Consider the following 14893-nt stretch of genomic DNA (forward strand, 5'->3'; position numbering starts at 1 on the left):
ACTAAATTTGGAAAGTTTGACTCTTCTCCTAACCTACTTTATATAAATGTTATATTGTAGGGTGTTGGTCTCACATTGGAGATCCTGAAGAATGTCATTCTGAAGAATGTGTTGTAACAACTACCCCTCCCTCAATTCAGAATGGAACGTACCGTTTCTGTTGTTGCAGAACAGACTTATGTAATGTCAACTTCACTGAGAACTTTCCACCTCCAGACACCACACCTTTGAGTAAGTTAAAACTTGGAATCTAACTTCCTAAGATTATCTTTTTTAGTTAAATTTGCAATTTGCTCCTTATATTACTATGAAAAGATTATATGTTAATTTTCTTTCTTTCTTTTTTTTTTTTTACATTTTTTTAAACCCATAACTTCTGTGTATTAGCTCCTTGGTGGAAGAGTGGTAAGGGTGGGCAATGGGGGTCAAGTGACTTGCCCAGGGTCACACAGCTGGGAAGTGGCTGAGGTCAGATCTGAACCCAGGACCTCCTGTCTCTAGGCCTGACTCTCAATCCACTGAGCTACCCAGCTGCCCTATATGTTAATTTTTGTAAAGTTTAAATTCTTTGTTACCACTTAAGTCAGAAATGAGAGAGGAGCATAAAATCCTAACAGAACAAAGAGAGTTCAAGAAGTGTATGCTGGATATGCCCAGGCTACAATAGGTTATAAAACAGAAACTGTTCACAAGAAATGGTATAAGGAATATCAGTAGAGAATTGTACAACTGAAAAAAAGAGAGAAGGCAGTTTTGTAGTGAGAGCCCATATGCTCCACTGATATCCTTGCCTTTTAAATCCTTTTGCTTTCTGGGCTTAGTCTGCGGTTTTATTTGTGTAATTATCGTTATTCAATCATTTTAATTGATTCTGTTCATTATTTCTTCCATAAATTTTTGTAGATATTTGATATCATTTTGCAGTTTCCCTAGTTGTCACCTCATCTCATCTTCTGTTTTGAAAAAATGATACAGAATCCTCTTTTGGTGTCTACAATGTATTACCCAATTTATTTTTCTATTGGTACATTCATTTATTTCATGAATTTATTGCTTAACCATATATTTCTGGAGAGGTTTTAGTGCTTTTCTCTTTTACTTTGCAGTTTTTAATTGAATTACAAATTAAAATTTTTTTTTCCAATTTATCTTTTCTGTTTAGAGATGAAAGTATTAAAAGAACTCAAGGTTTGAGTCAGGATTCCTGAATTAGATTGGAGGCTTTGATATAGCTTTTTGAGGACACGGAGAAGTCCTTATACCTGTTTTCTGGTTGGGAAGGCAAAGAGAGAAGGCAGAAGCCCCTTAAGTTTTTGTGGGGAGTGGAGTAAGCAGTGATGGAGCGTATAACCAGAAATATTTCTAATATAAAATCAAAAGTCATTAGTACATTTAAGAAAACAATAAAATGAACATAATCATTGAAAATTTTTTTTGGAGGGGAGTAGGGAGCTATGTAAAACTTTTTCACAATTGTTTCTTCTAACTGAGACACATTCTTTTAGTTTAAAGGAAATTTAACAAGGAGTAGAATTCCCTACAGTTTACAAGAGTGATGCCATCTCCTTAAGTCTATCTATATGTGCAATTGTAATAAATTTTTATTTCACTTTATTTTGCTTCAAATCAGATGTTCATTGTTATGTATAAAAACAAGTTGAGTGGTAATTGCTGCGTAACAAGATAAAGCAGCAAGATTTGAGCTATGTCTTTTAACAGTATTTTCAAGGCTTTCATCAGGGCCTATTTTTCAGTTTTGAATTTTCTCAGTACATTAAAAATATTTTACTTTCTGTAGCAGTTATTTGGACATACCTTAAGCTGTGAAATGCAAAATTCAGAAAGGAATACCAGGCATCAAGTAGAAATTTTTTCTTGTATGTTTTGAATTAGTTTCAATTTAAATAAAGTTTCATTTCATTTATTATTTACCATTCTAAATGTCCTTCTTACCCAGAAACCTAGTTGTGATCAGTAAACTCAGTCAGTGTTACTTAAAGTAAAGTTAGTCCATCATGCTAAGTGCTTTAATAACACCATCCTGGAGATGAGAAGACTAAACTAGTCCTGGCTCTCTAGAAGTTTACCTTCTATTGAGAACAACATGGACACACAAGTAAATACAGAATTAATATTTAGTGATATGGGGGGTAGGGTAGGAAGGGTGGGGCATGAGGAGATAATTGGATAATGGAGCCACTACTCCATGTCCCAGCTACAGCACAAATAGGTCATTGTTCCTCTAGACCAGTGATAGGCAAACTATGGCCCTCGGGCCAAATGTGGCCCCCCTGAAATGTTCCATCCAGCCATGAGACATTATTCCTAATCTGACGAATACAATGAGTAGGATACAATACAATGAAACTTCGAAAGAGTTGCCTTAGAAACAGACTGACAGATGAGCATTTCCTTTCCTTTGGCCCCCTCTTTAAAAAGTTTGCCCATCACTGGTCTAGACTGTAAGGTGAAGTTAGTGCCATTTAATGTATGCTCTCACTTTTTCATACTTAACATGAAATTATTTTCTGAAACTGGATTTTGCCATGTAAATAGTGTTCCTAGAATTCAGGGAGCTACATTCTAACGCTAATTCTACCGCTAGCTAAATATTAGTTCTTTCATCTCTAAATTGCAATTTGATTCTATGATCTAAAGGCTTCCTTACAGATAAAAAATTCCATGATATTACAACTTTTATAATCCCTTTGTGACAGTGTTTCTCACCTCTTACCCAGTGTGCCACCGCCCCCATCCCCCTCAACACACTGGGCAAACTGAGATGCAATACTTTTTTACCTTCTATCCAGAAGTTCTTAACCTGAAGTGCATGAATTTTTTTTAAGTTTTGATAACTATTTTAATATAATTTATTTCTTTAATAATCAGCTATTTTACTTTATGCATTTAAAGAAATTCTGAAAAGGTTCCAGATTGCTAATAGTGTCTATGATACACAAAACAGTTAAGAACCCCTTTTCTGAAGCAAAATTGAGTTTCAATACTTGAACTGGTGAAAGGAACAGTTTAAATGACTAATTTATTCAAAGCAAACACTCGAGTTTCTGAGATTTCAAGATATTTAAGAAAATTATATCCAAAAAAGAAATATACCCCTGCCAAATGATTTCAGAATTCATGCTACAAATCATTTATTTTAAAAATTACTTCTCTGCAACTTGATTTAAAAATATTCAGTCAGAAGTATCCATTTTCCCATATTGGTTTGTATTTAGCCATGGTTATTCATTTTTATCATATTAGGTATATTGAATTTTATATTTAGTATATTGAGTAGGAACATTTTTACTTCATTTGAAAAAATGAGGAATCTAATTTTCATTTTGGCAACAAGTAGAACAAGATGCAATATAAATTTTGGCTTAATTTTTCTTTCCAAAAAGCAGTTCATGAATAGCTGGCACGGGCAGACAGATTTGTTCTGTGGATTTTGAAATTAATATCCAATAACTAAGATATTTAATAAAGTTTTATTAGTAATAAACTTAAAAAAAAAAGCAGTTCATGGGGAACTAGGTGGGTCAGTGGATAGAGAGCCAGGCCTAGAGACATGAGGTCCTGAATTCAAATTTGGCCTTAGATACTTCTTAGCTATATGACGCTGGGCAAGTTGCTTCTTCCCAGTTGCCTAGTTCTTAATCTCTTCTGCCTTGTAACCAATAGTTAATATTGATTCTAAGATAAAAAGTGAGGGTTTAAAAAAAACAAACTCAAACTAAAGCAGTTCTTCCTAACCGCATAACATGCCAGTTGAATATTTGGAGCCATGCTTGACAGAATCCATAACCTTCTGATCTAAAACCAAGAATTCTACCAATTGGAATTTGTGTAATGTGCTCTTTTGTATAGATACAGTATCTAGAAACCTCTAAAGTTAGGGCCCTCATTCAGAAATTTTATTTCAATTATTAGGTACTTTTCTTCAAAAAGAAAAGTGATGTATGAGTGAACTTATTAATATTCACATTGAATTGAATATTTGTTCCCTTATTACTCTTAATAAAAATAATTTAATCCTGCATTGAATATCACTTTCAGATTATAAATTCTATATATTTAGCCAAAAGGGAAAAAATTATGAATGCCTAGGTGTAGAGGGGAAAAAATGAAAGTATTTCAGTTAAGAAAGGAACATTTTCATAGCTTATAATAATGTTTCTCATTTCTCCTTCTTGACCTTTCTTTAGTGTTCTATATAGCTGATTATCCCTACACCCTACATATCCTTACACCCTGCATATCCTCTCCTTTGATCCTTATGATATTGCTTTCTTCTGGTTCTTCTCCTATCAGTCTGACTGATCCTTTTGCTACCCAACAACTATGTCTTATCTATGTACTCTGGGTGACCCCCCAAGGATCTGTGTTCCTTTTTCTTTCATTGCTATACTCTTTCTTTAGCTCTCTTTCAGTAATCTCATTGGTTCTTAAGAACTAAATTCTCTATATAGTGAACTTTTAATCTATATTATATTGCTCTAGTCTTACATCACCAACTACCCAATAGATGTTTCTATTAAAATGTTCTTATATAAGCAATTTGAACTTCATATGTCCAAAATGAAACTCATTATCTTCTCTAAACTTCATTATTCTCTAAATTTCCTTCTTCTGTTAAGGGAAACACTTAATTCTAGTAAAATTATTTAACATCTTAGAGTCATTCTAGATCTTTATCTCACCCTCCATTTTTGCCAAGTCTTATCAGTTCTACCCAGTAATATATCTGGCATCCTTCTGCTCTCTACTCACATAATCACTATCCTAGTTTAGGTCCTGATTTTGACTTTCCCATGGACTATTTCCACAGCTTTCCTAAGGAGACTCCCTGCTTTCAGTTTCTCTCCTCATCAATTCTCCCAAAATAATCTTCCTAAAGTACAACTCTAACCATGCTACTATCCTGATGGCCTGAGTAGCTCTCTCCATGTTATTATAAGATAAAATATAAACTCCTCAGTTTAACAATGTCTCTGTGCTGCCTTTCCATGCATGATTTCCTTGACACTGCATTCCTGCCACACTGACCCATGAGCTATTTTCCATACTCAGAACTGCATCTGATATTTTCATTTCCTTTACACAGGTTGTCCACCTTCAACAGAAAGCCTCTGATCCCCTACTTGATAGTGTACTCTCCCTCCTAAAATCATTGTGTATATATTTATCTGTTAAATGTTATTTTCCCTACAATAGAACATTCTTATTTGAGGGCCTTAAGCATAATGGATACTTAATAAATGCTTCTTATTTCATAGTAGACTATAAAGTAAAAAACAAAAGTTAGTGTTGTTTATTTTGAGTAACTAAAATATGATGAAATTTAGTAACAAGTTAATGCAGACTGGAGGGGGCTATGTTATAATTAAATGTCTCCTAATTAACTTCTCTATGTTCCAAAATATCACAAAATCAAACAATCTCTGAGTTGGAAGAGACCTCATAGACTATTTAATCCAATTTATATTGAATAAGAACCTCTCTGCATCACACATGGCAAGCGATCTCTTGTCTTCTACTATTAACAGTAAGACAGCCACCCTAACTTAGTAACATAATAGTCCAGATGTGCTTTTAGAAGAGGTAAAAATGTTACTGAATAGAGCAAAGGCAAGAAAAGCAGCAATATTAGACTTAAGTGTAGAGAGAGATCTGTTCTAGAGGTGTCACCATTGTTCAAGGCATTGACAGGTTGATTCACATGGCATGTGAAGAAGGGAGAAGACCACTCATTGCCTGAAGATGTCCTAGTGAAAGGGAGTCATACCTTTTCAGAAAGACTTTGTTGATTTTGGCTCAGGCCTAAATTTGCCTTCTGAAGTTTTCATAAGTTATTCCCATTTCTACCCTATAGGAACATTTTGCATCATCTTTTGATCTCTTAGAAGATGATCAAAATACTTTGAATTTTAGTAATGCTTCACATAACTTTCAAAGCACTTTCACATATGGAAACTCTTCTCCTTTAAAATACTAACAAATCTAGCCAAAGAACCCATCACTTTTCCCTTGAGTATCCAACCATAGTCCAAAGGTGTAACAAGAAATATTATTTCATGTAACATTTGCTCACTTCTTATTGAAAGTCTTTATGGTATTTGCAAAAAAAATCCAATGAAAGAATTTGCATTTTATGTGCCAACAATATCTGCAATAGATGAATTGGAAATCCACAGAACTACGCAAGAGCCTCCAAATCAAATCAACTCATACTTTGATACTTGGTGACTTCACTGAAAAGGTGGGAATAAGTAAAACTGTTGGGGGAATATATTATGAAACATGGGTTAGTAATAAAGAATCAGAGAGGTCAAAGATTTGCAGAATACACAAAAGTTGCAACCTTATATTCATGAATGTTTTCTTTGCAAAAAGAATTAGAAACTGTTTATGACATGTGCCAAATAGTATCTCTCTCTCTCTCTCTTTCTCTCTCTCTCTCTCTCTCTCTCTCTCTCTCTCTCTCTCTCTCACACACACACACACACACAAACACACACACACATACACACACACTTACTTTATATATTCTTATATACTTTTAACTTTATATTTTAAGAAGAAAATACCTGTTACTCATGTGGGATCTATTCTTGAATCAATTATGTTTAAGCCAGACCATGATGTGCTAGAGAAAAGATGAAAGTTAGTATGAGCTAGATATGAATACAAGTTGAAGAAAAAAAAATAGGGCATGTGTTGGAAACAATCTAATCCTGATGTATTCAAATAAGTCAATGGTTATGATAAATTGATAGCGAAAGAACAATAACACTGATTATTATTTAGTTTTTCAGTCATTTAATTCATTTTTTACTCTTCATGAACCTACTTTGGGGTTCTCTTGACAAAGATCCTAGAATGTTTTGCCATTTGCTTCTCCAGCTCATTTTACAGATGAGGAACTGAGGCAAACATATTTTAATGACTTGTCCAGTGTCACATAACCAATATGTGTCTGAGGCCAGATTTGAACTCAGGAAGATGAATCTTTCTGACTCTAGGCCTAGCACGAAATCTACTCTGCCACCTACCTGCCCTAATGAAGGTAAATAAATTACTACAACCAGGAGACCAATAGAACCGTAACTGCTCCTTAGTTAACAGATGCTTCATCTACTTGCCAAACAGAAACCCAGCTGCCAGTTAAAAATATATTATATATGTATGAGACAACAAGAATCATGTAACTATATCACAATATAAAATCATTTGCAAAATTTTAAAAAGAAAGCTGATGAGAGGTTTTTGAGCAGCATAACCTCTGGAAGCAGGGAGAAGTAGTGCAGGATAAGACCAATGTAAATACAGCTTGGCTAGAGACCTAACTTAACAGTTACCCTGAGAGCATTTATGAAAATTTAGGTAAAACAAGAAATGGAGGAATGAAAAAGATCTATGAAGAATTTTTATAACAAACTTTTTACCATCATTGACAGGAAGACAATCACCTTTTGGCTCTAATATAACAGCCCAGATGAGTTTATAGAAGAGAAATCAAAGACGGGAAGAGCAGCCATATTAGACCAAATGTAGAGGGAGATCTTTCTAGATGTGCTGCTGAGGTATAGGAATTAAAGCAGCAGTTCACAGAGAATGTGAAGGAAGAAAATAACAAAAACATGAAAAACATCTTGGACCTTAATGATGACCCAAAAAAGTGGCAGAGAACACAACTAACTACAGAGTTAATGCCTACTTTTCCCTATTTAAAATAGATGGGGAAATCTGACAATGATGTACATGTTAAAAAGGACAATTGCCATGAGGGGAATTAATAGACAGACTTTTACAAATGATAGTTCAGCTACATTTTTATCATTACTTGGTTGAAATATATAGCAAATATACACTTTGGTCACAAAAAAACTTTTGTAACAAAAGAAATTACCTTAAGGGCTCTTTTTCAGTGAACTGTTCCTCATTTGTATTGCTTATTCATTGAAGATTCCTTGAAATACATAATCAAATGGCAGAGATAGTTTGAATACCCATCAATTGAGGAATGGCTGAACAAATTATAATATATAACTATGATGGAATACTGTTATGCTATAAGAAATGAGCAGAATTGTTTCAGAAAAATCTGGAAGACTTCTGTGAACTGATACCAGATGAAGTGAGCAGAATCAGGAGAACATTGTACATGATAACATCATTATTGTAAAGACTTAGCTACTCTGATCCGTGCAATGATGTAAGCACTCATGATGGAAAATACTAACCACTTATAGAATGAGTACAGATTAGTTCTTGAGTACAGTTTGAGGCATACTTTCCCCCCTTTTCTTATTAAGCTTTTATGCTTTTTATTATTAGTTTTAGGGAATTCGATTAATATGGAAATAGGTTTCGCATGACTTTACATGTATAAAAGAATGAATGTTGAAAGACACAGCTGGGGATGCTAAGTGGCTCAATGGATAGAGAGTGTTATGATGATTCTGGGGACTGAGTTCCATAATGCCCCTTCTTATGTAAAGCATTGCAAAACATGTAGTACAGTGTTTTCAGCAGAATAGGTTTACCAATAGCTGAGATCCAAATCCCATTCACTACATTTGCTCCAAGATGTTCTTTCCAGTACTTCACTTCCTGTGAAGAATATGCATTTTGTAGCTCAGAGATGGGAAAACCTGGCTTTAAATCTGGCCTCAGATACTTCCTAGCTATGTGACTTCAGGCAAGTCACTTGACCTCAGTTGCCTAACTGAGGGTGAAGAATGTTTATTGTTTTGCTTCTGACATACATTTGAATAGAAAAGTGTATTCTCTTGCCTGGGAATAAATGGGTCTATAACATTTTAGTACAAATGTAGGAGGAAGAGAACTTACTGTGTTGCCTTAAGGGAATTGCAAATGTCCTTTTATGTCCCCTAATTTCTCTCACAAAAGACCATATTTTTAATGCCAATATTCTATTAGCGATATAATACATAGAGAAAGACAAAAAGACTTGCAGATTTTTTTTACAATCTCCCACAAATTGAAAATGTTTGGATAGAAAATAATTAGCTGTTACTGAGAGTGGCGTTTATGTTTTGGGCACCCAAAAATGCTTACAAGTTAACAGTATATTAGGTCAAAGTATATTTTTAGAGGACAACTAGGTGGAACAGTTAGCTCTGCTATAAGCTCCTAAAAAAATCACTGTGCTACATAAAGCCACACAATAAAAGCTATAGGGCTTATGGGAAAAATGAGATTAGGGTACAATATGCAAAAACATCATTAGCAATCTTTAAAAAAAAATAAGAACCTAATAAAAATAGTCATACAATGTGTGTGTGTATACATATACACACAGATATATATGTATATATATATTTTTTAATTCATGTACTCTACAGTAAAGAGTGTCAATCTGTGGCCTCTAGCTACTGATTAGCCCTTCACTTTAAGGCTGAGAGACAAAGTCAGCTACTTCTGGTGAGAAAGTCATCACAACTCCTGAACCTAGGGCATGCCTGAACATGGGCAGGGGGTTGGGATGAGTTGCTTGGATGTAGACCAGACCTCCTTTTCCCAAAGCACCTTCTGCTCCAGAAGATAATAAAATAAATGTGTGGCTTTATACCTTGAAAAAGAATTGAAGTTTGTGGAAGTAGGTCTTAGGAAGGTTTCATCTTATCAGTTATTGTGAAGTGGTGACATTTTCTACATTCTCAGTGTTTCTTATGGATGAAATCCTATGGAAGTCCCGCATAAACAGACACAAAATTTACATTATTCTCAAATTGTTCCCTAATGTATAAATCATATTGGAACAAATTTTTCATTAAAATATTTTTAATGTTTTATTTTCCCAACTACATGTAATAACATTTTTCAGCATCCTTTTTTCATGATTATAAGATCCAAATTGTCTCCTTCCCTCCTTTCCTTCCCTCCCTACTCCCTGAGATGGTAAGCAATTTGATCTAGGTTTTACATGTATGATCATTCAAAATATATTTACATATTGGTCTTTGTTGTGAGAGATCAGAACTCCAAAATAAAAATACAAATAAACTAAAGTGAAAAATAGTCTGCTTTGGTCTTCATTCTGACTCCAACAGTTCTTTCTCTAGAGTTGGATAGCATTCTTTGTCATAAGTCCTTCATAATTATTCTAGATCATTGTATTTTTTGAGAAAAGCTAACTCTTTCACAGATGGTCTTTATGCAGTATTACTATTACTGGATGCAATGTTCTTCTCATTCTGCTTATTTCGCTGGAGCGTTCATGGAGGCCTGTCCAAGTTTCTCTGAAATCATCCTGCTCATCATTTCTTATAGCATAATAGTATCTCATCAAAATCATATACCACAATTTATTCAGCTATCCCCTAATTGATGAATATCCCTTTAATTCCTTGTATAAATCCTACCTGGCCATAGTGAATGATCCTTGCAGTGTATTACTATATTCTCCTTGTTAGTGTATTGTTGAAAATTTTTGCATCCATATTAATTTAGGAAATTGGTCTATAATTTTCTTTCTCTGTTTTTGCTCTTCTTGGCTTATCAAGTATCAGCACTATATTTGTGTCTTGAAAGGAATTTGGTAGGACCCATTCTTTGCCTATTTTTCCAAATAGTTTATGTAGTATTGGCCTTAATTGTTCTCTCCATGTTTGATAGAATTCACTTTTAAATCCATTTGGCCATAGGGATTTTTTTCCTAGGGAATTTGTTAATGGTTTGTTTACTTTCTTTTTCTGAAGTGGTATTATTTAAGTACTCTAAAAAAGAGGAAACTCTTTTGTTAATCTGGACAATTTACATTTTTGTAAATAGTTAACCATTTTGCTTAGATTGCCAGATTTATTGCCATATAACTGGTCAAAACAGCTCCCAGTGATTGCTTTAATTTTCTCTTCATTGGTAGTGAATTCACCCTTTTAATTTTTGATACTGGCAAAGTTGATTTTTCTTCTTTCCTCTTTTTTAGTTGTTTAGTTTTTTAAATCAAATTAACCAATGCTCTATTTGGTTTTTTTTATAAGACCAACTTTCAAGTCTTATTAATTCAATGGTTTTCTTACTTTCAGTTTTATTAATTTCTCCTTTGATTTTCAGGATTTCCAATTTCTTCTCTAATTTGGGATTTTTAATTTGTTCTGTTATTTTTCTAGTTTTTTATTTGCATGCCCAATTCATTGACGTGCTTTTTCTCTAGCTTATTGATGCAAGCATTTAGAGCAGTGATTCCCAAAGTGGGCATCACCACCCCCCGGTGGGTGCTGCAGCGATCCGGGGGGCAGTGATGGCCACAGGTGCATTTATCTTTCCTATTAATTGCTATCAAAATTTAAAAAAAAATTAATTTCCATAGGGCTAAGTAATATTTTTTTCTGGAAAGGGGGTGGTAGGTCAAAAAAGTTTGGGAACCACTGATTTAGAGCTATAAATATTTCCCAAGTACTACTTTGACTGGATCCCATAAATTTTGATATGTTGACTCCTCATTGTTATTCTCTTTAATGAAATTATTGATTGATTTGTTTTTTAACTCACCCTTTTTTAAGAATCAGATTCTTTAATTTCCAATTAATTTTTGTCTCTCTCTGACCCCTCATTGATTATAATTTTTATTGAATTATGATCTGAAAGGATTGCATTTATTATTTCTGCTTTTCTGCATTTGGTTGTGAGGGTTTTATGCCCTGGTACATGGTCAGTTTTTGTATAGATGACATGTACTGCTGGTAAGAAGATATATGCCTTTCTTTTCCCATTTAATTTTTTCCAGAGATCTATTAAATCTAATGTTTCCAAAATTCCATTTACTTGCTTAACTTTTTTCTTATTTATTCTTTATTTGGATTTATCTAGTTGTAAGAGAGGAAAGTTGAGGTGTCCCAGTGGTACAGTTTTACCATCTATTTCCTCTTGTAGCACATTTAATTTCTTCTTTAAAAATTTGGACTCTATACCATTTGGTGCATATATGTTTAATATTGCTATTACTTCATTGTCTATGGTGTAAAAGTGAAATTTGGGAAATGCCATCTAAAAGTGTATATATTTCTATGGACATGGGAAATGTATCAAAACTACATTTCCCGTGATCCAACATGGTCCAACTGGTTTCCGTTTCCGGGTTTTTGGGCTTGGGAAGGCGTACGTCTTGACCCAGGGAAGGGTTTATAATCTCCTGGGTTAGGAGGGCTCGCTCTCTTGGCCAGCAGACTTGGGAGGAGACAATTATGGCTAGGCGGCAAGTTTTGAATGCTTACAAGCGCGTGGTCTAATTATCTATCATTATGGCTTTAATTAAATTACTAATTTATATTATTATACCAGCCTTTATCATTTTTAATATTTATAATGGTACCTTACAAATTTGCATTTTCAAAGCCAATATTATAGTAGGATTGGCTGTGTAGAATAGTGTGGACTTGGAATCAGGAAAATCTGAGTTTGAATCCTCCCTGAGACACTTAAAAGCTACCTTTATATTACAAACTCCTCTTCAATAAAATGGGGATAATAATATCATTAAATTCACACTTTTTACATGGTACATAAATGCTGCTACTGTTGCTACTACTACTACTTCTACTACCACTACTGCCACCACCTCAATTTAGCTGCCTCCAGAAAGACCTTCTTCATATACATTTGGGGATAGAGGGACTCTTTTTCAGGTCCTAGTCATTCCTGGGATTGTTTGGCTAGTAGTAATAACCTCAACTCTCAGCCCATCTCATTAGCAGATTAGCCCATTGGAATATATTTCTGTTCTGATTAAGATAGAATCCTTCCAAAATCTGCCACCTTACAGTTTCTCTTTCTTATTTCAGTATGTTATGTTGAGATAAAAGTAAAATTAGAAAGGATATTACAAATGGGAATAGAAGGTAGAAAATAATATAAATACTCTTCCGGTTATTACCATATATACTTCTTTTAAACACCTTATAAAACTGCTGTTTTAAGGTTAAGTTTTTTATAATATGGACCTATAAACTTCTCAGAATCTGTCTTGACATATTATTCTCTAAGACTTTCTTCTTAAAATAATAAAGCAGGGGCAGCTAGGTGGCTCAGTGGCTAGAGTGCTAGGCCAGAGGGCCTCTGTTCAGACAAAGCCTCAGACACTTCGTAGAGTGTGATCCTGGGTATGTCACTTAACTCCAGTTATCTAGCTGTTACTGCTCTTCTGCCTTGGAACCAATACTTTGTACTGATTCTAAGGCAGAAAGTAAGGGTTTAAAAAAATAAAAAAGACTAAAACAAAGTAAAAAACCAAATGTTTTATTTGGTGACTTAAAAAGTTTTGATTTAGAATATTTCTAATAGTAAAAACAACATCTGTTATTTTACTTTCTGTGTGACTTTGAGAAAGTCATGTAACCTCTCTATTCTTCAGTTTTCAAGTGTTTAGGAAAGGAGCGCCTCAAAGCAGTCTTCAAATCAATTAGGCAACTCTGCCTACTCCTTTTTTTATTATTATTTTATTCTTTCCAGATTATATGTAGATAAAATTTTTCAAAATCATTTTCTGGCATTTTGCAATGTATGTAGTCTCCCTTCCTTCCACCCTCCAACCCCCTCACCAAGACAGCTAGTAATATGATAGAGGTTATACACGTGGTATCATGCAATGTATATTTCCATGTTCATCATGTTGTGAAAGAAGACAGATACATGTCACTTACAGTAAAAAAACCACATGAATGAAACAGAGTGGAAAATGGCATGTTTTAATCTGTATTCAAACTCCATCAGATTCTTCTGTGGAGGTGGATAGTCTTTTTTATCATGAGTCTCTTGGAGTTGTCTTGGATCTTTGCCTCTGATAATATTAAAGACATTCACAGTTGATCATTGTACATTATTGCTGTTACTGTATACAGTGTTCTCCTGTTTCTGCTTATTTCACTTTTTAATCCCTTCATATAAGTCTTTCGTGATTGGACTCTGCCCACTCTTAAGGCTATTTCAGTCATAAGAGCATTTTCAATTGTTCTTGTTTGAAAATGATAGGAGTCTATGATGAATTGATAAAAATTAAGGAAAGCAATTGTACAGGCAACTAGTGATATTAAATGCAATGGACATACTTCTTTTGTCCACTCTAAGCTGATTCTTTAGTTTCATTCTAAGTTGATTCTTTAATTTTGTGCAGTTACCTAATTTATCCACTATGGGCTAATATAGAATTATTTGATTTAAAAAAAAAAAGAAGTATTTGCCATTCCTTAACTGAGAAGGAACTGATAAAATAATCTTCTATAAGATTATAAAAGATAAAAAAAGGTAAGGAAACTAACATACTATCATTAAAAAAGTGTATCCTTATGAAAGGAATGCATGAATGAATAAGTAAAAGAAAAAAAACTTTTATTAAGTGCTGAGGATGTGCTTAACACTAGCTGCAAATAGAAAAGTAGAGATGTTCCTGCTCTGTAGAAGCTTACTTATATGTATCTTCTACAAGTCAAGTAGAGCACCCTGTAGACCTCTAGGTATAACATCAAAATGGATGGTAATGTCTTTTTTAAAATGTCCTTTATACTGTTAAAACCTTGCCCACTACTCATGTTGATCCCTAGGTGTAGTGGATAGAGTTCTCAGCCTGGAGTCAGCAATGACTTCAAATCTGCTCTCAAAAATTGTGATCATGAATCTTTTGGGTTTGTCTTGGGGAATAATACTTGTGAAGCACTCAGCACAGTGTCTGGCACATAAAGCTTATTTCCTTCCCCCTTTTTCATAGTTTGCTCTAACTTCTCTTTTGTTTTAAAAAAGTAGTAAGCTTTGTTGTCCCTCACTCTTTTTGGCACAACCAAACAAACTTTCTTATTGTTCCTCACACACAGCATTCCCTTCTCTTATTTCTTTGCGTTTGCAGTTTCTTGAAGTGCACCTCTTTCTCACCTTG

At 34.1% G+C, this 14893-nt stretch overlaps 1 protein-coding gene across 1 annotated transcript in view; it reads left to right on the forward strand.

Moving 5' to 3' along the window:
• Positions 1–14893, forward strand: part of BMPR2 (bone morphogenetic protein receptor type 2) — a 210895-nt gene that overhangs the window by 135348 nt on the left and 60654 nt on the right. The window contains exon 3 of the mRNA XM_044670646.1: positions 61–231. Within this exon, the coding sequence (XP_044526581.1) occupies positions 61–231 (171 nt within the window). The remainder of the gene's footprint in view (positions 1–60; positions 232–14893) is intronic.

Source organism: Gracilinanus agilis, chromosome 3 (genome assembly GCF_016433145.1).
Source record: "Gracilinanus agilis isolate LMUSP501 chromosome 3, AgileGrace, whole genome shotgun sequence".
Classification (NCBI taxonomy): Eukaryota; Metazoa; Chordata; class Mammalia; order Didelphimorphia; family Didelphidae; genus Gracilinanus; species Gracilinanus agilis.